The following is a 25,166-nucleotide window of genomic DNA, read 5'->3' on the forward strand; positions in this document are numbered from 1 at the left end:
TGGTTAACAAAACTGCGGGGGCGAAGGACGTGTCTATCTACTGTTGTCCTAACTAGCAAGCTACTGTTGTCGCCCCCGCCCCTTATTCTGTGGGGTTTACTGTAATGTACTTGAGCGCTCCCGCATGTGAAACGGAGTCCTATTTTAGAAATGGACCTATAGAAGTATAAAGAGGGGTTCCTGCAGATGCAGGAACGCCCCGAATTGCGGGAGCCCTTCCGGGCGAGCACGAGACAAGATGAGGAACTAACTAGCAGAGGAAGCCTGGTTTTGCCTGTGTACGGTAGAGGACGCAGTTGATGGTCCAGTTCATAGATCCTATTAAATTAGTATACAAATTCCGAATTCTATGGTCCAGTTTGCCTTCGGATGATTGCCTGGCTACCCAGTCTCATTGCTCTGGCCAAACGCCACGCCACGGTCTTCTCTGCAATGAAGTAGCTATGTAGCGATCAGTAGAGGCACAGACATTCGGATGGGGAACCTGTGATACATATTTCATGGCACATTAGGCTACTCTTGTGCCATATAGTATGATTGTATCTTATCAGGCATGCAATACAAGGTTTTAATTATGTGAAATTGCGTTTAAGCTAAACATAAAACAATTGTAATGCTTTGCAATTATCCAGTTTAGACCAAATTAATGTATGCTGCACTTGTCAAATTGATGCATAATTCCGTCTCAATAGCTATACCGCCAGCTGATAGACAAGATTAGACACATCATCCAATATATTAAATCCAACCACAGAAAACAAACACTGATTCAACACTTAATTTATAATTTATTCACATGAACAAATACAGTGTGTATGAGGTTACAACTTAGACTCAGAGGAATCCTTTAAAACCAGGTACTTGTCACTTAAGTTAAATGGTAGTTGTCTATATCTGACAAGGAACTTCTGCCAGTAGTGCAGGGAGCTGGAGGGACTTTACTTGACAGAATGGAAGACTTTGTGAGCCACCTGTAGGACAGAAATTAAAGGACAAGTTATTGCAAACTGTCTTGTACAAATGTATGCAAAGTGAGTGACACTTGCCTCCTAAAGTAGCTAGTCATCCCATCCAAAGTTGGGAGTATTTTCTATTCATTCCTCCTGTCTGACGATAGAAAGCACCCAGACTTATCACCAAATGAGGTTCGGTCCACTCATATGTCCCTGTTTCTCCACAGCCTTCTCCTCCATCCTGCTATTCAACTACTGTTCTCAAATTATAACATCTCCAATCATGAGGAACTTAATGAAGGAGGAGCATGCGATAGAGTAAATCCACTGACTCCTGGATATAATCTTGCTTGTAGAAGTTCAAATGTTGAGTCATCTAATTTACCCATGCATCAGTTGTGGTGGTACACCTGGATGATTAGCCCAATGCTGACAGTAATACTAGGCTATTATTTTCCCTAGAGATATAGGGAGGGAGTATACTACTACGCATCTCAATAGTCTTAAGTCGCTTTCTCTCCATCATCTGCACTGACGTGAAGGAACTGGACAGGTGAATGCAAACACCCAGTATGGTTTCAACCACAGTTCTGTCAACTGTTTTCAGAACAGTACAGATGAAGGAGAGGAGACAAGGAGAGGAAACCACTATATACTATTGAGATGAACCCACTGATATCACTCTCCTGTCAGTCTGACAGCCAGCCTCAGTGTCATGTTCATTATTGGCAGACAGAGAGATCTACCTCCAGCCTACATACAGTACCAGTCTGTAATATCTATGTGTTTCAAGCAGACCACCATAGTCCCTGAGCACAAGAACACCAAGGTAGCCTGTCTAAATGACTTTCGCCCCGTAGCACTCACATCTGTAGCCATGTAATGTATTGAAAGGCTGGTCATGGCTCACATCGACACCATCATCCCAGACACCCTGGACCCACTCCAATTCACATACCGCACCAACAGATCCACAGATGATGCAATCTCTATTGCAGTCCACACTACCCTCTCCCACCTGGACAAAAGGAACACCTATGTGAGAATGCTATTCATTGACTACAGCTCAGCGTTCAACATCATAGTGCCCTCAAAGCTCATCAATAAGCTAAGGACCCTGGGACTAAACACCTCCCTCTGCAAATGGATCCTGGACATCCTGACGGGCCGCCCCATGGGGGTAAGGGTAGGTAACGACAACACGGGATTCTCAACACGGGGTCCCCTCAGGGGTGCGTGCTCAGTCCCCTCCTGTACTCCCTGTTCACTCATGACTGCACGGCCAGGCATGACTCCAACACTGTCATTAAGTTTGCTGAAGACACTACAGTGATAGACCTGATCACCAACGACGATGAGACAGACTACAGGGAGTAGGTCAGTGACCAGGCAGTTGTGTTGCCAGGACAACAGCCTCTCCCTCAACATCCGCAAGACAAAGTAGCTGATCATGGACCACAGGAAATGGATGGCCAAGCACGCCCCCATCCACATCGACGGGCTATAGTGGAGAGGGTCGAGAACTTCCAAGTTCCTCGGTGTCCACATCACTAATGAATTAACATGGTTCACACACACCAACACAGTCATGAAGAAGGCATGACAACGCCTCTTCCCCCTCAGGAGGCTGAAAAGATTTGTCATGTGCCCTCAGATCCTCAAAAAGTTCTACAGCTGCACCATTGAAAGCAACTTGACTGGCTGCATCACCGATTGGCACAGCTACTGCCTGGCATCCAACCACAAGGCGCTACAGAGGGTACTGCGTACGTCCCAGTACCTCACAGTGGCCGGCTCCCTGCCATCCAGGACCTCTAGGTGGTGTCAGATGAAGGCCCTAAAAATGTTCAAGGACTCCAGGCACCCAAATCACTGATTATTGTACTTTTAAATTTAAAACATGGCTATTAATCTAACCAAACCTGTACACGAGTTATCTGTGGTTCCTCATATGTAAGACTACAGTTGATGATAGTGTTGTTGTTGTTGTTAGAATGATATATTATTGGATGTAATGTATTGGTATTTTGTATTGTTTTAGTGAGTTTTGTATTGTGGCTGTGTAATTGTCCTTAACTGCCCAGGGACTACGAATGCAAATTATCTTTTGGCTATCCCCAGCACATTTACATGGCCGTTGCATTATTGTAATATTGATGTTGATTAATGTGCATTGTCCCCTATAAATAAATAAAACAATACATTAGACTGTTCCCTCTGCTACTGCACGGCAAGCGGTACCGATGCACCAAGTGTGGAACCAACAGGACCCTGAACAGCTTCTACCCTCAAGCCATAAGACTACTAAATAGTTAACCATATAGCTACCCAGACTATCTGCATTGACCCTCTTTTGCAGTAACTCTTGACTCATCACATACGCTGCTGCTGCTACCTATTATCTATCCTGTTTCCTAGTCACTTTACCCCCTACCTATATGTACAGTTGAAGTAAGAAGTTTACATTCACTTAGGCTGGAGTCATTGAAACTAGTTTTTCAACCACTCCCCAAATTTCTTGTTAACAAACAATAGTTTTGGCAAGTCGGTTAGGACAAGTCATTTTTCCAACAATTGTTTACAGACAGATTATTTCACTTATAATTCACTGTATAACAATTCCAGTGGGTCAGAAGTTCACATACACTAAGTTGACTGTGCCTTTAAACAGCTTGGAAAATTTCAGAAAATGATGTCATGGCTTTAGAAGCTTCTGATAGGCTAATTGACATAATTTGAGTCAATTGGAGGTGTACCTGTGGATGTATTTCAAGACCTACCTTCAAACTCAGTGCCTCTTTGCTTGACATCATGGGAAAATCAAAAGAAATCAGCCAAGACCTCAGAAAAATATTTGTAGACCTCCACAAGTCTGGTTCATCCTTGGGAGCAATTTCCAAATGCCTGAAGGTACCACGTTCATCTGTACAAACAATAGTACGCAAGTATAAACACCATGGGACAATCATACCACCATGGGCCGTCATACCGCTCAGGAAGGAGACGCGTTCTGTCTCCTACAGATGAACGTACTTTGGCGCGAAAGTGCATCTTAATCCCAGAACAACAGCAAAGGACCTTGTGAAGATGCTGGATGAAACGGGTACAAAAGTATCTATATCCACAGTAAAAAACTGTCCTATATCGACATAACCTGAAAGGCCGCTCAGCAAGGAAGAAGCCACTGCTCCAAAACCGCCATAAAAACGCCAGACTACAGTTTACAACTTCACATGGGGACAAAGATCGTACTTTTTGGAGAAATGCCCTCTGGTCTGATGAAACAAAAATAGAACTGTTTGGCCATAATGACCATCGTTATGTTTGGAGGAAAAAGGGGGAGGCTTACAAACCGAAGAACACCATCTGAACCATGACGCACAGGGGTAGCAGCATCATGTTGTGGGGGTGCTTTGCTGCAGGAGGGACTGGTACACTTCACAAAATAGATGGCTTCATGAGGTAGGAAAATTATGTGGATATATTGATGCAGCATCTCAAGACATCAGTCAGGAAGTTAAATCTTAGTTGCAAATGGGTCTTCCAAATGGACAATGACCAAGTATACTTCCAAAGTTTTGGAACAATTGCTTAAGGACAAAGTCAAGGTACTGGAGTGGCCATCACAAAGCACTGACCTCAATCCTATAGAATATTTGTGGGCAGAACTGAAAAAGTGTGTGCAAGCAAGGAGGCCTACAAGTCTGACTCAATTTACACCAGCTCTGTCAGGAGGAATGGGCCAAAATTCACCTAACTTATTGTGGGAAGCTTGTGGAAGGCTACCCGAACCGTTTGACCCAAGTTCAACAATTTAAAGGCAATGCTACCAAATACTAATTGAGTGTATGTAAACTTTTGACCCACTGGGAATGCGATGAAAATAAATAAAACCTGAAATAAATCACTATTCTGACATTTCACATTCTTAATAAAGTGGTGATCCTAACTGACCTAAGACAGGGATTTTTTACTAGGATTATATGTCAGGAATTGTGAAAAAAATTATTTTAAATGTAATTGGCTAAGGTGTATGTAAACTTCCGACTTCAACTGTGCATATCTACCTCAATTAGCTCGTACCCCTGCACATAAACTCGGTACTGGTAGCCTGTGTATATAGCCAGGTTATCGTTACTCATTGTGTATTTATTCCTTGTGTTTTTTTCTATAATTCTTTCTCTGTATTGTTGGGAAAGGCCCGTAAGTAAGCATTTCCCTGTTAGTCTACACCTGTTGTTTACAAAGCATATGACATAACATTTGATTTGAGTAGGCTCTACCAAGACCTGCAGGCATTATCAATGAAGTCACATGCACTCTCATGCCTGCTTGTATGTATTCCCTTGCACCCCCTTCTTCACTGTTGGTGAAAGTTTATGGGTAGATCTCACATACACAGTGGTCCCGCGCATGGAGGAAGTCGAAAAGCTCCTCGGTGCAGTCCTCTCTGGTTTCGGACTTGGAGCCGACCCTGGATTCACAGTCCTCCAGTTTCGCCCTGGCGTGGACGCAGTGCTCTGCCTGCGCACACTTGTCCCGCACCACCTCAAGGGGGTCCTGGAACAGATAAACCAAGGTCAATAAGTACACAAACCATCTATTCCCCTGCCTGGTCTCAGATCTGTTTGTGCTATAGCCAACATGTCTGGCATAACAAACGACCATAGACTTGGCTATAGCTCAAACAGATCTGGGACCAGGCTATTAATTCCCTCCAGTTAGCTATGTTAGAACATATGATGTGGGTTTTAGAACAAATGCAAGGTGGGCAGATTATGCTGCATCAAACAAAATCGATTCATACCACCATATCTTCCTCCTCCTCCTCTTCCTCCTCCTCCTGAAAGAAAACACATTTTAAACCACTCGAAACATTACACCGATGTTACACACCCTAGCAGATTATTGGCTAACTAGCTAGCGAGTATGCTAACGAATCTGCTAGCCACTTTGGCTCTCTCAAGTTTGGCCTTTAACAAATGAGCCCGTTCATTATTTAACGAGATATTGAATATAACATGGTGAGTTCACGTCTTACATCTTCAGGTTCCCCGTTCAGGATCATTTTCTCCTCGAAAACCATGACGTTTATGCTCTTGACCTGGTATGACCCACTGTTAGATGATGAATTTGATGTTGGAGGACGGACCAGTCCAGGTCACTCACCGGATGTTATCGTGTCGTCACATTACTTCGAGTGTCCACTAGTTACCACAGCCACAAAGTCGATTATATGGTTATATCGTAGACATATTTTTGTTATTCCTTTTTGGTCTTCATTTAAGGTTAGGCATAAGATTATCAGTGGGTTACGATTGGGGCTAGGTTTAAGATCACATTTTAAGAAGATAAATTGTAGAAATGAGCGAGGTTTATAACTTTGTGGCTATGGTAACTGGTGACGACCCGCTACTTCTTCTATGTTTAATAATGGCATCTAGTTGAGTCACTGTACGCTACTGCTGCATTGTGCAACGGAATAGTTACATACCTTTTAAAGGGACTCAGTCACGTACAGGACAGCCATTTCACATCTAGACCTATTTCCCAAATTCGAAATCCCCCCCCCAAAAAAAATTCTAAATGAAACACCCCGAAAATTGTTTAAGAACAGAGTGAGTTCTCCAAGATCAAAGGGCAAAGTCCAAGAAAAAAGAAGAAAAAAATTGATTGGCCTTTCTAGTGTCCATATTCAAATGATTGTTTTTACTTCACCTTTATTTAACCAGGTAGGCCAGTCGAGAACAAGTTCTCATTTACAACTGCGACCTGGCCAAGATAAAGCAAAGCAGTGCAACAAAAACAACACAGAGTTACACATAAACAAACGTACAGTCAATAACACAATAGAAAAATCTATGTACAGTGTACGCGAATGTAGAAGAGTAGGGAGGTTAGGCAATAAATAGGCCATAGAGGCGGAAAAAATACAATTCAGCATAAACACTGGAGTGATAGATGTGCAGATAATGATGTGCAAGTAGAGATACTGGGGTGCAAAAGAGCAAGAGGATAAATAACAATATGGGGATGAGGTAGTTGGGTGTGCTATTTACAGATTGGCTGTGTACTGGTACAGTGGTCAGTAAGCTGCTCAGACAGCTGATGCTTAAAGTTAGAGAGGGAGATATAAGACTCCAGATTCAGTGATTTTTGCAGTTCGTTCCAGTCATTGGCAGCAGAAAACTGGAAGGAAAGGCGGCCAAAGCAAGTGTTGGCTTTGGGGATGACCAGTGAAACATACCTGCTGGAGCGCGTGCTACGGGTGAGTATTGCTATGTTGACCAGTGAGCTGAGACTTATAGATGAGCTGGAGCCAGTTTGGCGACGAATATGTATTGAGGGCCAGCCAATGAGAGCATACAGGTCGCAGTGGTGGGTAGTATATGGGGCTTTGGTGACAAAACGGATGGCACTGTGATAGACTACATCCAGTTTGCTGAGTAGAGTGTTGGAGGCTATTTTGTAAATGACATCGCCGAAGTCAAGAATCGGTAGGATAGTCAGTTTTACAAGGGTATGTTTGGCAGCATGAGTGAAGGAGGCTATGTTTCTTTGCGAAATAGGAAGCCGATTCTAGATTTAATTTTGAATTGGAGATGGTTAATTTTGAATTGGAGATAATGGCTGTTGTCATATCGATCCCGTTAACGGGATCTCAGGACTAAGAAGTTAATGTGAGTCTGGATGGAGAGTTTACAGTCTAACCAGACACCGAGGTATTTGTAGTTGTCCATATATTCTAAGTCAGAACCGTCCAGAGTAATGATGCTAGTCGGGCGGGCGGGTGCGGGCAACAATCGGTTGAAGAGCATGCATTTAGTTTTACTTGCATTTAAAAGCAGTTGGAGGTCACGGAAGGAGTGTTGTATGGCATTGATGCTCGTTTGAAGGTTTGTTAACACAGTGTCCAAAGAAGGTCCAGATAGAAACAGAATGATGTCGTCTGCGTAGAGGTGGATCAAAGAATCACCAGCATCAAGGGCGACATCATTGATGTATACAGAGGAAAGAGTCTGCCCAAGAAATGATCCCTGTGGCATCCCCATAGATACTGCCAGAGGTCTGGACAACAGGCCCTCCGATTTGACATACTGAACTCTATCTGAGAAGTAGTTGGTGAACCAGGCGAGGCAGTCATTTGAGAAACCAAGGCTTTTGAGTCTGCCGATAAGAATGCTGTGATTGACAGAGTCGAAAGCCTTGGCCAATTCGATGAAGACGGCTGCACAGTACTATCTTTTATCGATGGCGGTTATGATATCGTTTAGGACCTTGAGCGTGACTGAGGTGCACCCATGACCAGCTCAGAAACCAGATTGCATAGTGGAGAAGGTACAGTAGGATTTGAAATGGTCAGTAATCTGTTTGTTAACTTGGCTTTCGAAGATTTTAGAAAGGCAGTGCAGGATAGATATAGGTCTATAACAGTTTGGGTCTAGAGTGTCTCCCCCATTGAAGAGGGGGACGACTGTGTCAGCTTTCCAATCTTTGGGGATCTCAGACAAAACAAAAGAGTGGTTGAATAGGCTACTAATAGGGGTTGCAACAATTTCGGCGGATAATTTTAGGAAGAGAGGGTCCAGATTGTCAAGCCCAGCTGATCCAGATTTTGCAGCTCTTTCAGAACTTCAGCTGTCTGGATTTGGGTGAAGGAGAAGCGGGGGGGGGTGGGGGGTGGGGGTGGGGGGGGGGGGGGGGGCTTGGGCAAGTTGCTGCAGGGTGTGCAGAGATGTTTGCTGGGGTAGGGGTAGCCAGGTGGAAAGCATGGCCAGCCATAGAAAAATGATTATAGAAATGATCCTTAATCGTAGATTTATCGGTGGTGACAATGTTTCCTATCCCCAGTGTAGTGGGCAGCTGAGAGGAGGTGCTCTTATTCTCCATGGACTTTAGAGTGTCCCACATTTTGAGGGAATTAGTGTTACAGGATGCACATTTCTGCTTGAAAAAGTTGGCCTTTGCTTTCCTGACTGACTGCGTGTATTGGTTCCTGACTTCCCTGAACAGTTGCATATCGCAGGGACTATTCGATGCTATTGCAGTCCGCCACAGGATGTTTTTGCGCTGGTCGAGGGCAGTCAGGTCTGGAGTGAACCGAGGGCTATATCTGTTCTTAGTTCTGCATTTTTTGAAAGGAGCATGCTTATCTAAGATGGTGAGGAAGTTACTTTTAAAGAATGACCAGGCATCCTCAACTGACGGGATGAGGTCAATATCCTTCCAGGATACCCGGGCCAGGTCGATTAGAAAGGCCTGCTCGCAGAAGTGTTTTAGTGAGCGTTTGACAGTGATGAGGGGTGGTCGTTTGACTGCTGGCCCGTAGCGGATACAGGCAGTGATCGCTGAGATCCTGATTGAAGACAGCGGAGGTGTATTTAGAGGGCCAGTTGGTCAGGATAACGTCTATGAGGGTGCCCTTGTTTGCAGATTTAGGGTTGTACCTGGTGGGTTCCTTGATGATTTGATGATTTGACTTCTATTTCTGACGCAGATCGCGCTGCAAGTCATGCCCCTCCCATCTACTCATTGGTTTATAGAAGCAGGTACCCACGTGCCATCTCCCCGGTATCTTATTCGTGCCATTTCCTCATTGATAGGATGCAGCATCATATGGATATGTATGCAACAAAAGTTCAACATTCACCTTCTGTTACCATTTCTGTCAAGCCGTCTACACATACAGTTTGACTCATACGTTTGATAAATCCAACTTATACGTCAATCACACCAACAGCGTCGTTGCATTTCGGTACACCAGAATTACATTCTGAAAGACTGCATTTGCCTTGCAGCATTGCGTTGCAGAGGCAGTTGCAGTGCATTCGGTGTGGTGCATACAGTGGATTTATTGAACATATGTGTCAAACTGTATGCATAGAGGAGGGAGCAGAAGGTGAATGTTGAACTTTTGTTGCATTCATATCCAGATGATGCTGCATCCTATTTTGAGCAGCGTGTTCAAAGAGTTATGCACCACACCTAACGCACTGCAACTGCCTCTGCAACGCAATGCTGCAAGGCAAACTCAGCATTTAATTGGAAATGAATGTAATTCTGATGTACCAAAATGCGATGACTTATAAGGGCACAGAGCGAGACCCAGATGCAGACATGGGAGGCAGACGGTTCGAGTCTCTTGATATTTATTATAATCCAAGGGGCAGGCAAGAGAATGGTCGTGGACAGGCAAAAGATCATAAACTAGGTCGTCCAGGAGGTACAGAGTGGCAGGCAGGCTCGAGGTCAGAGCAGGCAGTATGGTCAGGCAGGCTGGTTCAGAGTCAAGGGTCAAAACTGGGAGGACTAGCAAAAACAGAAATAAGGAAAAAACCAGGAGCACAGAAAACCACACTGATTGATTTGACAATACAAACTGGCAACAGACAAACAGGACACAGGAATAAGTACCCAGGGACTAATGGGGAAAACAGGTGACACCTGGAGGTGGGTGGAGACAATCACAAAGACAGGTGAAACAGATCAGGGTGTGACAATGACGCTGTCGGTGTGTTCGAAGTGTAAATCATGCAACACGAATTTATTTAAAAAATATTTTGTCAGTATACGATGAAGAATAAAGGGATATAGTTCACAAACTGCATAAGAAGTCTATAGCATTATGTTCACACAATGAAGTACAGTAATTAGCTAATACTGATTAAAAACTGTGTGGTTCAAGCCCTGAACGCTGATTGGCTGACAGACATGTTATATCAGACCGTATACCACAGGTATGACAAAACATTTATTTTTACTGCTCTAATTATGTTGGTAACCAGTTTATAATAGCAATAAGGCTCCTCGGAGGGTTGTGGTATATGGCCAATATACCATGGCAAAGGTCTGTGTCCAGGCACTCCGCGGTGCGTAACACCAGCCCTTAGCAGTGGTATATTGGCCATATACCACAAACGTCAGAGGAGCCTTATTGCTTAAATCTACCCTCCTGTCTCTCCTCCAGGTAAACTAATGCGTCTGGGAGAGAGCTTGACCAGGATGGAGCAATTCCTCTTCTTCACCTTCATACAGAGGTTCTTGTTCTCCATGCCGCCCAGAGTGAAGCCCGTGATGGGACGACAACTTTGGCATCACCCTGTCACCCGTTCCCCATGACATCTGTGCCACCCCGCACCAATGAGAGGGCACGGATCCATTGAGATGGCATGGTTTCTTCACGCCACAGTAACAGTTAACATAATTACATGAGCAGTTTCACTCATCATCAATAAGCTCATAATAATCATACACCCTGTTTTGAACGGTCATGAGACAGTTATTTACATAGACGGTTAAAATGATCATTAGTAAGCCCATGTCTTGTTTTGCAGAAGATTTTAAATTAGTATGATTAAGGTAAGTATAGATAAAAAGGACTTGCCTTGACTGACCTTTGAACTATATTCTGAACTCTGATTATATATCGTCAAGGTAGTATTTTGAATTTACCTGCCACCTTACAGGAGCAGAGTATGTTCAAGCTATAAAAAAAAATGCTATGTTATGTTTTTCAGGGAAGTAAATAAGTAAAGTAAACACATTTTGTATACAATGTCTTCCAGAAATATAATTTCCAGTAAAAAAAAATGAAGAAAGAATTTGAATGCAATTCTAATACACCACTCTTACAATATAAACATCATGATGCACCAGATGGATGCTGGAATTCTCTCCACCTCTACTACCATATATTTCTTCAGTTAGAGTACAAAATATTTTAGACAGGCTTGACAAACAATGCTATTTATCTTCATCAACCAGTTCATGCAGGGCCTAGTCCTACACAAAGCACAAGGAATTCATATCAATCGTATTTTCTTGATTCCTCAAATTCTCCCTCCTCGTCTCCTTCTCAAGGCACATTCCTCCAATGTATTTTGAGAAGGAGGCAAGGAGACAGAACACAAGGAATCAACAAAATACAATAGAGATTCACCCAAGGCGTCTCATCGAGGCAAGGCACAGATTTTGAAGGGCTTTGGTCCACTGGTGATGCCCACCTGGCCCTCCAGGCCCAGCTCCCAGCCCTGTGGAGGTGTGAAGGTGAACCTCTGGAGCAGAAAGGTGAAGAACAGAAACAGCTCCATCCTGGCCAGCTGCTCCCCTGGACACATCCTCTTACCTGAGCAAGAGTAGAGCACACACACAGATACCTTTAACATGAGGATGGATTGTGTGTGTGTGTGTGTGTGTGTGTGTGTGTGTGTGTGTGTGTGTGTGTTTGTTCTCCACTCTTCCACCCTCCGTGTCTTGGCAGAATCTATGGAAAATGAAAACCCGAACAATCCTGTTTAAAGACCCTGCAGTAGCACATTTGGTTTTGAACAACCATTTCTCTGGTAGGGAGGATTGAAGGAAGATAGCTTTGTGATACACGTTTGGGAGACAAATTAAGGGTTTCTGTTATGAATTAACAGTAACATTTTACATTTTAAAGGGTAATGGAAACAGAAAGTACATCTAAGCAAAGAGATGTATTCAATCCACTAATACTAAACATGTGTATTTAACATAAACACATCTCTACATTTAGTATTTTGATCATTGACAAGGTTTATTTGAGCTATGGTCAGCGCCATTTTAAATTGCCATAGTAACGACTGACGCCAGTGCGTCACTGGCAGGAATCATCAAATTGTCTGTGGTGTTGAGGCTTCGAACACACCGACAGCGTTCGGCACACCAGAATGACATTGATTTCCAATGAAACGCTGCGTTCGCCTTGCGTTCAGTGTGGTACAAACGGTGTGGTGCAAGCTATACTGTTACTAGCTGCCCAGTGTAGTTACCATTCCTTTCCAATAGATGGGAGCAACAGCTAGTTGAAGTCACTGCTCTAGCGACAGGGACACGGGATTAGTGCGCGTTGAGAGTTATTTTATTTTATAAGCAAGTTTCTGGTTATGCTTGAACCTGTCGTTATAGTGGACAAGCTAACCAATACTATTTTTTACAAAAGGCGCAGGCACTATGTCTTGAAAAAAAGGATAGATTTACTAAATGAACTGGTTTTATTCAAACTCTATGTAAATGCCTTTGCTTCTGGGTATGCGCGCCTTAGGGAAGAAACGACACACGCCGTACACCTCGTCTAATTCTCCCTTGTGCCCATAGGGTGAACTGGCGATAAACTGCCAGCCTGTATGGTAAGCAAACAAAATCATTGAAGTTAGTCTGATACCGAAACTAAATCACAATGTATCTATGAGCACGCCCCGTTATTGGTTAGAATGAGGTTTCATAAATCATGACGCTGTCTGCGATTAGAACTCCGGTCGTCTAATCAAAAGGTAAATGTCTTACCATCGCGCCAAAAGGCGCTGGTGAAACACATCGTTATAAGATACTGATTATATATTGTAACGACCCTGGGTTTATAAGCACGGAAATCGACCCTGCCGCACGAGCATGGTTTTGCGGCACAGTCGATAGCGCGCCGGACCTCGGGCTAAAAGGTCGAGGATTCGAGACCTGCTCCCTGCTGTTTCATTGCAATATATTGAGCACATAACCACTACTGATATTAACCTTACATTATTTCATTCTCTGTAATAAACTAATTCCCAGACTTGGAGCTACTCTGTAAATTCAGCTATTTTTGGGAATTCCAAAATTCTCTCCTGCCAGTGATGCAGCAATGCTAATATGGCGATGTACAGTTCCAATCCTAGTGTTTCCATTCCCCTTTAAACGCATGTTCATAATACATTACCTATAGAAAATGGGATAAAATTGTCTTTTTTGACAAATTTTCCATTTTTATCCAGGAAATGTCCAGGATTGAACTGGTTAGGGGTTGCATACTCATCTCTGTCCTGTAGGATTGGTTTTAACATTGGAAGTACCATCATTCCCTGTGCAAAACAGAAGAGTCAATTTGTCAAACACCATTGCCAGTAAAACCTTCAGTGTGAAGTCAACATGCACTATTGAACCAGCACGCATCAACTCAAACATTCAGTTGATCATGTACTCCAGCAGTAGAATCACAACATATCCATCGACCCTACACCCACCTTGGGCACTAGATAGCCCGCCACGGTGGTGTCCTTATTGGCCACTCTGGGAGGCGTGAAGGGGACGATGTTCCCAAACCTCTGGATCTCGTGGATCACAGCGTAGGTATATGGCATGTCGGCTCGGTCATCCATTGAGGGCTGGCGTGCCGAACCTATGACCTCATCGATCTCCGCTTGCACCTTCTCTACGGACGGAGTCAGAATGAGGAAGTTAGTGATTGGCTAGGGCAGATGGCTGCATAGCGCATGCAATATAATGGATTAACAAAGCCATAAAACAAGTCATTTTCCTGCTAAACACTAGGCTATTATAACAGAGTACTGTTAGGGCCTGTTTACGCTTAGCGCCTATTTCCTGAACACAGATGAAGCCTAGTTCTGGATTAAAAAACATGCTCAATGAAAATGTTCTATTGTATCTGGGAAACCAGCCATTTGAAACCAATTTTTTTTAATACTAATAGATGTGTTCCTGCCAGTGTCACACTTTGAATGTCGGGGTACTTGGCCATGTACAGCATTGCCCAGAGAAGGGTGTTGGACGTTGTTTCTGTCCCGGCACCAAACAGATCCACCACGCAGTGCAGCAGGTTCTCCTCAGTGAAGCCAGCCGCCCCATCCTGATTCTGTAGGGGGAATGGTTAAGTTGAGGGCAAATCATCATGCATTGTCAGGCTGTGGGGAGTTTGCTGACAAAGTCATATTAAACCACAAATGTACAATTGTCTTGACAAAATTTGCCCAAAATATGACAAACTATATTAACACGGCTATCGTAATTCTAAAGAAATGAGAGTAGATCACAGGGAGTAACTGTTAAAGATAGAATAGAGCTGAAAAGGTCAGGCTGTGGTATTACCTTCTCTATCTCTTCCAGGTAACAGTCTATGTAGTCTCTGGGGTTGGACGGGTTCCTGTCCTCTTTGTGTTTCTCTACTTCCTCCTTGATAAACTGCTTTATGGTACCAAGGTTGATAAAGGCTGATTGGTGCCTCCCAGGTAAATAGTGCAGCAATGTGGGAAACTGATTATACATCTGTCGAAAGAACATGAAATTAGCCTGAGATGGTAGATTTCCTGATTACAATGTGTGTCCTTGCAGATGCTGTGCACTATAATTCACTTTGCCAAAGAGATACACTGATCACCCAACAGAGAATAGCAGACACGTCTGTGTCGTTGTAACCATACCCGTCCACAGAAGGTAGCAGGCAGCTGTAAAATGTCCTCAGAGCATTTCAGCATGTGTTGGAAGTGGTGGTCGTTGTATTCAAACCTACAACCAAACACCAGGGTGCAAACGATGTTGGCCACTGCATTGTTGGTGATGTCTTCAGGGTTAAAGGGCAGGCCTGAAACAGTTCAGAGGTTGGGTCAAAGATGGTGGATAAATGAAGATGTCTTACTCAGACAGTTTAGACACAGATGGAACAATGAGCCAGATATTTCACCGGATGTAAAAGTGTGAAGCAGCTGGTTGACGGTTCCAAACAAAAACAAATACGGTGATGAGAGGAAGCCCAGTGGCCATCAGTGGGAGATCATGGACCCAGATGGATTGTGGCCAACATTATGAAACATTTGATCTCAATACAGTTTTCTGTTCCAAAAACTAAAATCTGTTATGACCAGATTGGACTCAGTTTTGTAGATTTTACCCTTTGCATAAAAAAACAACAACAACAAAAAAAAGCATTGTTTAGAACTAGTGCAAGGGTGAATTGAGTTATTGCACATGCACACTTCACAGAGTAGGCGTTCCCCAATGGAAATATGCAAATAACTACATCTCAAGATGCTTGTTCATAGCATTCATTTAAAAGTAGAGAGAGGATACCTTGATCAGAGACTGTTGGAAATTAAAGCTAAGAAACATCTGGACTTCACAATAGCAACGTTTTGGGTTTGAATGCCAGATAGCAATTAACCATACAACAACTAGCCATTCTGGATAAGAGTGCCAGTTAAACAACTGAGACGGTGGTTCATTCCCTGGTTTGGGCACCATAAAAGTGTAGCATAAACGCTGACTTCACCTCTCTCTGCCAAGTAGACATCACACAGGAAGTGGCTTTCCTGGAGGATGGAGGTCTCCAGAGTCTTCTTCCCCACTCCAAAGTATTTGAGCGTGGACACGGCAAAGCGCCTCTGCTGCCGCCACATGTGACCGTTAGAGGAGATCAGGCCTAGATAACCATCATCCGGTCAAGACATAGAGACAATGACAGAATTACTAAGATTAAATATAACTAAATAAGACCCAATATGATTGTGTGGTTCTGCCTGATGGGTCATTCTTGAATTGTGGTGGTATTGTGGCTTTCCGATAACTTTGGCACCATTTTGTAAAAACACAAAAACGTGACAAATAATAAATCTATTGCTGTTTTATTTAACTGTTATTTAATGTGCAAACCAATGTAAGTCCTTTATACTGAAAAACATATATTTTTATGTATTGTAGAAAATACTGGGGGCTAGCTAATTGGGGCGGCAGGGTAGCCTAGTGGTTAGAGTGTAGGGGCGGCAGGGTAGCCTAGTGGTTAGAGTGTAGGGGCGGCAGGGTAGCCTAGTGGTTAGAGTGTAGGGGCGGCAGGGTAGCCTAGTGGTTAGAGTGTAGGGGCGGCAGGGTAGCCTAGTGGTTAGAGTGTAGGGGAGGCAGGGTAGCCTAGTGGTTAGAGTGTAGGGGCGGCAGGGTAGCCTAGTGGTTAGAGTGTAGGGGTGGCAGGGTAGCCTAGTGGTTAGAGTGTAGGGGTGGCAGGGTAGCCTAGTGGTTAGAGCGTTGGACTAGTAACCAAAAAGTTTCAAGTTCATATCCCCGAGCCGACAAGGTACAAATCTGTCGTTCTGCCCCTAAACAGGCAGTTAACCCACTGTTCCTAGGCTATTATTGAAAATAAGAATTTGTTCTTAACTGACTTGCCTAGTAAAATAAAACATTTACTTGTCCCACTGGTGATATTTAGAAGTGTTGTGAAATGCTTTGGGGATTTAGAGATATTATTTTGAATGCTAGACAGTGAAAAAAAAGTATTCATGTCAAGTTTGTCGTATAGAGGAGACCAAGGCGCAGCGTGATATGAATACATTCTTCTTTTAATAACGAAAGAACACTAAATTAACAAAAACGACCGTGACGCTATATAGAACGAGTACTGACATGCAACTACACATAGACAATAACCCACAAAACCAAAATGGCAACCTAAATAGGATCAATAATCAGAGACAACGATAAACAGCTGCCTCTGATTGGGAACCAATTCAGGCCACCATAAACCTGCATTACCTAGACATACAAAAAACCCATAGATATACAAAAACCCTAGACAGGACAAAAACACACATACCCACCCTCGTCACACCCTGACCTGACCAAAATAATACATAAAACATAGATAACTAACGTCAGGGCGTGACAATGAAAGATATTGTACAGATCAATAAAAACAAAGAAGACTATTAAAACACTTGCATAATGTGTTTCCTTCAGTGTTATGTCATTGAAAATCACTGATTACAAAGATATACAAGGATCTTGAGCATCACCTCAAGTGGCAAACTGTTATTGGGGGAGGGGTCTATATTAAAGAAAATTATGTCATAAATGTGAGGATTCCATTGATCATGTGGTGTGTCTAAATCCAAAGCCTCACTTGGTGTCAATTTAAATAAAGATAAATAACATTGTGAGCAAAATGATTAATCATATCACTTTAGTAAATGTTTTTTAAAGGATTGTGACCTCCATTCTAGAAAATGTAACAAAAAATGTCTCATTGGTGTTATTACTTTTACTGGTGGCACAATGTCATACTGGTCAAACTTATTTCAATTAATTAAACCAAGGTTTCCCAAACTCGGCCCTGGGGCCCCTCCTGGGTGCACATTTTGGTTTGTGTACCCGGGGGGGACCCAGGAGTTTGGGAACCCCTGCATTAAGCTACCATATTAGCCTACCCAAGCCTCTGCTTATCCTGTCGTTCAGGGGGTAAGATGGCCGATCGGTGAAGGCATCGGCCTGATCCACAAAGGCTTCCTTAAAGCCTCGGAGACCTGAGAGGAGCACACAGCGGTTCCCTCCACCCAGGTCTAGTGTAGTCACATCCCCGTAGGTCTCTACAAACTATAGAAAACACACTTTAGTGAGCATGCCACACTAAGCACACTAATTACATCATAATTTATTAGATAGGTTATCTACAAAAACAATGGATGATTACAGAATGACTAGATCCAATTGGTCACTGAGTATAGCATATTTTGTTCTTGTGGAAAAGCCTATGGAGATGTGGGGAAAAAAATGTGCTTTCTAGAACCTAAAAGGGTTCTTCGGCTGTCCCCATAGGTTAACTCTTTAAAGAACCCTTTTTGCATCCAGGTAGAACCTTTTTGGGTTCCATGTACAACCTTTTCCCCAGAAGGTTGTACATGGAAAGCAAAAGACTTCTAGCTGGAACCAAAAAAGGTGTTCCACCTGGAACCAAAAAAAGTGTTCCACCTGGAACCAAAAAAGGGTTCCACCTGGAACCAAAAAAGGTGTTCCTATGATGGACAAGCGAAGAACCCTTTTGTAACCTTTTTTTCTAAGAGTGTATAATTTGAGCAGTTACACACGACCTTATCTCTCACGTGTCCTTACCTTTTTAAAGGAGCCTATGTGGTCCTTGATGCTGATATTCAGCATATTCCCAACAAAAGGCAGGGGGAAGGGGCCTGGTGGGTAGTTCTTAGGCGGCAGATCATGGATGTACTTGGTCACCAACAGAACCAAGAGGAACAGGAGGACCCCCTTGGTATCGATCCACTGTCCCACCAGACAGACTAACGCCTCCAACATGGTGGAAACCCTCACTGAACTCTCTGGTAATGCGTACAGAGGCAGTAGAAACCCTGAGTATAAGTCTTTACTCTTAAGGCATGTATTAGAAGATCACATGTGGTCAGCGGACAAAACCGTAAACTTTTCTCTAGAATAAACAAGTCTTATTCTGTAAGAGAACATAAATCCATGGAGGACTGCAGTGATATAGAGCAGAGTTCAACAACTTCTACCTTTCACAAATGTAAACACATTCCTTGCCTCTCCGGCCAAACCAATGAGGAAAAGGTTTCCTAAAATGGTACTTACATTTGTAGTTTTGTGTGACCCAGCTGTCTCAGCCTGTTCAGACGGACTTTTACTGGGGCAAGAATTCAGTCTGGGATATTCGTACATTTGTTACGCAATAGCTGCACAATGAAGGTCTCTGTGATAGGCTAGTTACACAAGGGAATATTTGCCTGCAATGTGCCAATACAGACTACTACATTCTATTTCCTAATATTTTCACGTGTAGACAATCTACATAGAGAAACTTTCACTTTATTATATCATTGATGATTTTCAATACATGAAATATCACAAACTATAAGCACGTGAGAGCTATATTACATAACAATACATAACAGCACTATCCACGTAGTAAAGGTCAAATCCAAACTCGGTACACAAGATCAACAATAATCAACTAAACTGTGAAGGGCTCTCTTGCATTACATAACATGTTTTTAAAAACATTATTTTCCCTTCCTACAGAAATCTTCCCTCCCTGTCACCCTCCTCAGGTGAAGAGAACCTGCCCAGAAACAGAATGGATTGGGTCTGGTTGTGTCTAATGAAGAAAATTAAGGGGTGGTCTGCCGTGAAGTAATGCATGTTACTGAAACCGTACATTTTGCCCTCTGCCCCTGTGGACGCGCCTGCCTCTGTGCCTCTCTCATTCACGTCTACGAAGGCCTTGTGGGCTACAGTGGATAGGTAGACTTCCTCTTCCATCGCTGCGCTCATCCCAGATAGGTCTGCTCTGCCCTGGTCGAACACATCCACCATGCCCAGCGAGGCCAGGGGTGTGTTCAGCTGATAGTCCTCCTGCAGTTTAAACTTGGGGATTGAAACCTGGACTTTGGTCCTCGTGCCCATTTTCTGCCGTTTGGTCCACTTGTGGATCCTCTCCGGTGTCAGCTCTCTCTCCAGCTGTGTCAGACAGTGGAGAATGACAAACAGGGGATGATGTAACCACAGGAGGTTGGTGGCACCTTGATTGGGGAGGACGGCCATGTGGTAATGGCTGGATCGGTATACGTGGAAAAGTATCAACAACATCAAACACATGGTTTCAATGTGTTTGATTCCATTCGCTCCGTTCCAGCCACTATTATGAGGCGTCCACCCCTCCACTGGATGTAAAACAGCACAACTCTATATTGGCGGTATATGAACCTTGCTGCCAGTCTTACATACAGTATGTTAACGCATTTAAAAGGTAAGAAGAGATATGTTTTTGTAGTCAGTTTGTGGAGAAATTTGCTTTGTGACATATTACTTTCCAAGCAATTAAATGACGGCAGAGGTTTTCACTATATCTACAGTGCCTTGCGAAAGTATTCGGCCCCCTTGAACTTTGCGACCTTTTGCCACATTTCAGGCTTCAAACATAAAGATATAAAACTGTATTTTTTTGTGAAGAATCAACAACAAGTGGGACACAATCATGAAGTGGAACGACATTTATTGGATATTTCAAACTTTTTTAACAAATCAAAAACTGAAAAATTGGGCGTGCAAAATTATTCAGCCCCCTTAAGTTAATACTTTGTAGCACCACCTTTTGCTGCGATTACAGCTGTAAGTCGCTTGGGGTATGTCTCTATCAGTTTTGCACATCGAGAGACTGACATTTTTTCACATTCCTCCTTGCAAAACAGCTCGAGCTCAGTGAGGTTGGATGGAGAGCATTTGTGAACAGCAGTTTTCAGTTCTTTCCACAGATTCTCGATTGGATTCAGGTCTGGACTTTGACTTGGCCATTCTAACACCTGGATATGTTTATTTTTGAACCATTCCATTGTAGATTTTGCTTTATGTTTTGGATCAATGTCTTGTTGGAAGACAAATCTCCGTCCCAGTCTCAGGTCTTTTGCAGAATCCATCAGGTTTTCTTCCAGAATGGTCCTGTATTTGACTCCATCCATCTTCCCATCAATTTTAACCATCTTCCCTGTCCCTGCTGAAGAAAAGCAGGCCCAAACCATGATGCTGCCACCACCATATTTGACAGTGGGGATGGTGTGTTCAGCTGTGTTGCTTTTACGCCAAACATAACGTTTTGCATTGTTGCCAAAAAGTTCAATTTTGGTTTCATCTGACCAGAGCACCTTCTTCCACATGTTTGGTGTGTCTCCCAGGTGGCTTGTGGCAAACTTTAAACGACACTTTTTATGGATATCTTTAAGAAATGGCTTTCTTCTTGCCACTCTTCCATAAAGGCCAGATTTGTGCAATATACGACTGATTGTTGTCCAATGGACAGAGTCTCCCACCTCAGCTGTAGATCTCTGCAGTTCATCCAGAGTGATCATGGGCCTCTTGGCTGCATCTCTGATCAGTCTTCTCCTTGTATGAGCTGAAAGTTTAGAGGGACGGCCAGGTCTTGGTAGATTTGCAGTGGTCTGATACTCCTTCCATTTCAATATTATCGCTTGCACAGTGCTCCTTGGGATGTTTAAAGCTTGGGAAATCTTTTTGTATCCAAATCCGGCTTTAAACTTCTTCACAACAGTATCTCGGACCTGCCTGGTGTGTTCCTTGTTCTTCATGATGCTCTCTGCGCTTTTAACAGACCTCTGAGACTATCACAGTGCAGGTGCATTTATACGGAGACTTGATTACACACAGGTGGATTGTATTTATCATCATTAGTCATTTAGGTCAACATTGGATCATTCAGAGATCCTCACTGAACTTCTGGAGAGAGTTTGCTGCACTGAAAGTAAAGGGGCTGAATAATTTTGCACGCCCAATTTTTCAGTTTTTGATTTGTTAAAAAAGTTTGAAACATCCAATAAATGTTGTTCCACTTCATGATTGTGTCCCACTTGTTGTTGATTCTTCACAAAAAAATACAGTTTTATATCTTTATGTTTGAAGCCTGAAATGTGGCAAAAGGTCGCAAAGTTCAAGGGGGCCGAATACTTTCGCAAGGCACTGTACATATGAGTGGAGGCTGTTAAGAGGAGGACGGCTCATAATAATGGCTGGAACGGAGCAAATGAAAAGGCATCAAACCATGTTTGATGTATTTGATACCATTCCACTGATTCTGCTCCAGCCATTATCACGAGCCCGTCCTCCCCAATTAAGGTGCCACCAACATCCTGTGCTTCATACTGGAAAAGTTGTGGATGTATGATCCACAGAGTATTGAACCATGGTCTTCCACACAACACAAGACTAATAGTCCTCTGAGCTGTCGTGACTTGACTTTAACATTAATCTGAAGACTGTTATTTATCTAAATTACTGAAATATGTTTAATTGTTACCTAATTAAATTAATCATGCAACGAGTAACTCATTAGGATCTGGGGCACCATGAGAGCGGTTCTTTAAAGAGTTACCATCTCCCCAATTCAACTCTAAAGGGTCTTTACCTATCACATCTATAAACAGTCAACTTATTAATCATAACCTCGTATCATATCGTCATTCTGAACAGTCGTAACCTCCTTGCATCTGCAAAAACCCGAACCTTACTTCAGTACTACATAAATTGGTATATTTATTTACTAGCTAATTAAATGGTAACACAGGATAAACATACACAGTTAATATGTTAAAAAACAGGTCCCTAGCGGAATGACAACAACGTGGCTGCTTGTTACAAAAGAGATGGAGAGGGAGGGAGAGAGTGGGACAGAGACACTTAACATTGGTACTTTCAGAAACTACTCTCACTTACAGTAACCATATACTTTGCACACGAACTGCCGCCTTCTTTGAGTAAGAAATCATGAATGCATTTACATGAAATGCCTTGGTTCGCCGGATCTCTCTCTTGGAAAGGGAGTTGGGTCTTTTCGCGGCACACTTGTAAGGCTCTGATTGTTCAAAAGAGTTCCAACAAGTCTTCTACCTTTGTTCTCCTCTGTAGTTGTCTGGTATCTGGTGACTTGTCGTGTAGTCCTGAACAGAACTACATAGTTTATTTTTCTTCCATTTGAAGATGCTTCTTTGAAGATAGGCTAGCCAGACGTGTAGATGGTTCCCAGTGGGGTTATGAGAGTAGCGTAATACGATTGTTTGAGCAGAGTATTAGAATGGTCCTACTTAAATTTGCTTTCGAAGATACTTTACTTAGGACAGCTAATCAGCCATACCAGAGATTGTCCGGGAGGTGACTTTATCGTCTCTACCTCATGTTGAGATTCACAGTTCAAACCACTTTAAATGTGCAGCTGCAGCTTTATGCTTTTCTGGTCTAGTATGTTAATTTCTTGACAGTTTGTTTGAAATGGGCGGTTCCGTCAGGCTGACACATTCTCTGACCTCACTCTGGGGGCGTGACTTGTCACCTGTATAAAGTTTTATGTAAAATAATTATCTCTTATAGTTTCTCAAATCACATTCCTCTCTTAACAGAAACACTTTCATCATTTTTCATATTACATGCACAACGCATAGTATGGAAACTTCGTACATGTAGTGAGTATACTTTCCAAGTTACAGTAGTTCCTTCATAACATTTTTAATGACATCACAAAATAACAAACAAAATTACATTAGTGTTCTCTAGATTGCCTCTGACCATTCCCCACGTTCTATGTTAGAAATATTGTTCCAGTATTTGCTTTTGAACGTGTTAGAGTTTCGTCAGGAAAGGTCTCTTGAAACAAAGGACATGCCTTGGTGAATATTGGAGAGGGAGACCTGAATCTTTGTTAGTTGAGAATTATCTGTTAATTGAATGATTAGAATATTCCGCCCTGAAACATATAATTGTATGGAATTGATTAGAATGTATGAAATCATAATCAATAAATGTGTAGTCCTAGTCAGAATTAGGGTAAAACAATATGTCTTTATGGTATTTTAAAACACAGACTGTCTGAGCTCGGTGCCGACCTGACTAGAGCTTTGGGAGAGAACGGGGAGTATGTCTCAAGGACAAGGTCACTATCTCTGTCGGCTGGGTAGTGAGACAGACAGGACAAGGTCACTATCTCTGTCGGCTGGGTAGTGAGACAGACAGTGTAGCAGGACAAGGTCACTATCTCTGTCGGCTGGGTAGTGAGACAGACAGTGTAGCAGGACAAGGTCACTATCTCTGTCAGCTGGGTAGTGAGACAGACAGTGTAGAAGGACAAGGTCACTATCTCTGTCGGCTGGGTAGTGAGACAGACAGTGTAGAAGGACAAGGTCACTATCTCTGTCGCCTGGGTAGTGAGACAGACAATGTGTGTGTAGCAGGACATTGTGTGCGTCTGTTTGTGTGTGTGTGTGGTGTGAATGTATGGGCGTGAGAAGTCAGTATAAAATGAAGGTCTATGTATTGTGCTCGCCAGAACGTTCCCGTGAATAAACCTTTTTGACTATTTAGCTGGGCCTCCGTCTGTTTCATTCGACCAGGATCTTACAAATTCTGCTTTGCCATCTGTTCGGCGGTATCTCCTTTGGCCCCCAGATAGACCATGGCCAGAGCTGAACTGATGCTCAGAGGGGAGAAAAATATGTTTCCATCTGCATGGTTTTCACTCAGTGTACGATAAAGGCCCAGAGCAAACGCTGTGTTTGAGTTCCGAACAGTGGATGAAGGGTTGCTGAAAGGTATTGCCTCACCTTCTTTGGACTTATTTGGACTTTGTTGCCGAACGCAGCCGCTGAAACCAGATCCCATCTCAACTCTGCGAAGAATTATGGATGAGAAAGGCTACTCATCCATAATTGTTTTTAATGACATCAATATAGATTATATTAAACAGATGTCTGTCTATAAACAATGACTGGTTGCGGGACTATGGAAAAATAGAGATAAATATAGTCTACTTACATTGGTGTTTGTCGTTGCTCTGAAACCCCTTTTCCTTCTACCGTTTATCAAGGAGGACACTTCTTTTCTAAGTGGGAGTGGTTGCAGGAGAAGGAGATGAGGATGTGGTTTCACTTTTCTCAGTGGTTCCCTCTCCCATCGACTCTGTGTCAGTATCATAATCCTGGCTTAGTTACCACTTTACAAGCTATAGAAATAGGCCTCATTGTAAATATACATGCATCTATGTGGGTCTTACAGGCACTAAATGGTATTTTGACCAACCATATCAGATCTTTCCACTTCAGATCTTTTTCAAAGCTGATCTGATTTTCTATTCCCAAA

At 42.9% G+C, this 25,166-nt stretch overlaps 3 protein-coding genes across 4 annotated transcripts; all 3 read right to left on the reverse strand.

Annotated features, from left to right (window-relative positions):
• Positions 1 to 768: 768 nt before the first annotated feature.
• On the reverse strand, positions 769 to 6,128 carry LOC139423149 (cytochrome b-c1 complex subunit 6, mitochondrial-like). Its single transcript, XM_071174882.1, has 4 exons — positions 5,995 to 6,128; positions 5,761 to 5,796; positions 5,352 to 5,513; positions 769 to 971 (listed from the first exon to the last, which is right to left on the reverse strand). The coding sequence occupies exons 1-4, from the start codon at positions 6,037 to 6,039 to the stop codon at positions 939 to 941; spliced, it is 276 nt and encodes a 91-aa protein (XP_071030983.1). The 5' UTR covers positions 6,040 to 6,128; the 3' UTR covers positions 769 to 938.
• A 4,348-nt stretch (positions 6,129 to 10,476) lies between these two features.
• On the reverse strand, positions 10,477 to 19,812 carry LOC139423212 (cytochrome P450, family 2, subfamily AE, polypeptide 1). Of its 2 annotated transcripts, none has more exons than XM_071175010.1 (10): positions 19,107 to 19,812; positions 18,618 to 18,838; positions 17,936 to 18,101; positions 16,012 to 16,161; positions 15,167 to 15,327; positions 14,835 to 15,011; positions 14,463 to 14,601; positions 13,973 to 14,160; positions 13,669 to 13,810; positions 10,477 to 12,078 (listed from the first exon to the last, which is right to left on the reverse strand). In XM_071175010.1, exons 2-10 carry the CDS (start codon positions 18,813 to 18,815, stop codon positions 11,903 to 11,905), a joined length of 1,497 nt encoding a protein of 498 aa, XP_071031111.1. In that variant the 5' UTR covers positions 18,816 to 18,838; positions 19,107 to 19,812; the 3' UTR covers positions 10,477 to 11,902. The 2 variants fall into 2 exon arrangements, with proteins under 2 accessions (XP_071031111.1, XP_071031188.1); XM_071175087.1 differs by having other exon boundaries at positions 13,973 to 14,155; positions 14,461 to 14,601.
• On the reverse strand, positions 19,548 to 24,689 carry LOC139406586 (leukocyte elastase inhibitor-like). Its single transcript, XM_071149782.1, has 2 exons — positions 24,430 to 24,689; positions 19,548 to 20,085 (listed from the first exon to the last, which is right to left on the reverse strand). Exons 1-2 carry the CDS (start codon positions 24,687 to 24,689, stop codon positions 19,548 to 19,550), a joined length of 798 nt encoding a protein of 265 aa, XP_071005883.1.
• Between the last annotated feature and the right edge of the window lie 477 nt (positions 24,690 to 25,166).

Source organism: Oncorhynchus clarkii, chromosome 1 (genome assembly GCF_045791955.1).
Source record: "Oncorhynchus clarkii lewisi isolate Uvic-CL-2024 chromosome 1, UVic_Ocla_1.0, whole genome shotgun sequence".
NCBI classification, from domain to species: domain Eukaryota; kingdom Metazoa; phylum Chordata; class Actinopteri; order Salmoniformes; family Salmonidae; genus Oncorhynchus; species Oncorhynchus clarkii.

What these genes read in the sequence shown, in the direction of transcription:
- LOC139423149 (XM_071174882.1), bottom strand. Translation starts at nt 6,039, where the DNA reads ATGGTTTTCGAGGAGAAAATGATCCTGAACGGGGAACCTGAAGAT. An exon ending in TGAACGGGGAACCTGAAGAT is followed by an intron (nt 5,797 to 5,994) that starts GTAAGACGTGAA and finishes GTTTTCTTTCAG; the next exon opens with GAGGAGGAGGAAGAGGAGGA. An exon ending in TCCATGCGCGGGACCACTGT is followed by an intron (nt 972 to 5,351) that starts GTATGTGAGATC and finishes TCTGTCCTACAG; the next exon opens with GTGGCTCACAAAGTCTTCCA.
- LOC139423212 (XM_071175010.1), bottom strand. Translation starts at nt 18,815, where the DNA reads ATGTTGGAGGCGTTAGTCTGTCTGGTGGGACAGTGGATCGATACCAAG. An exon ending in CAGGATAAGCAGAGGCTTGG is followed by an intron (nt 16,162 to 17,935) that starts GTAGGCTAATAT and finishes ATGGTTATCTAG; the next exon opens with GCCTGATCTCCTCTAACGGT. An exon ending in CGGGCTATCTAGTGCCCAAG is followed by an intron (nt 13,811 to 13,972) that starts GTGGGTGTAGGG and finishes TGTTTTGCACAG; the next exon opens with GGAATGATGGTACTTCCAAT.
- LOC139406586 (XM_071149782.1), bottom strand. Translation starts at nt 24,689, where the DNA reads ATGGGATCTGGTTTCAGCGGCTGCGTTCGGCAACAAAGTCCAAATAAG. An exon ending in CAGATGGCAAAGCAGAATTT is followed by an intron (nt 20,086 to 24,429) that starts GTAAGATCCTGG and finishes ATACCGATCCAG; the next exon opens with CCATTACCACATGGCCGTCC.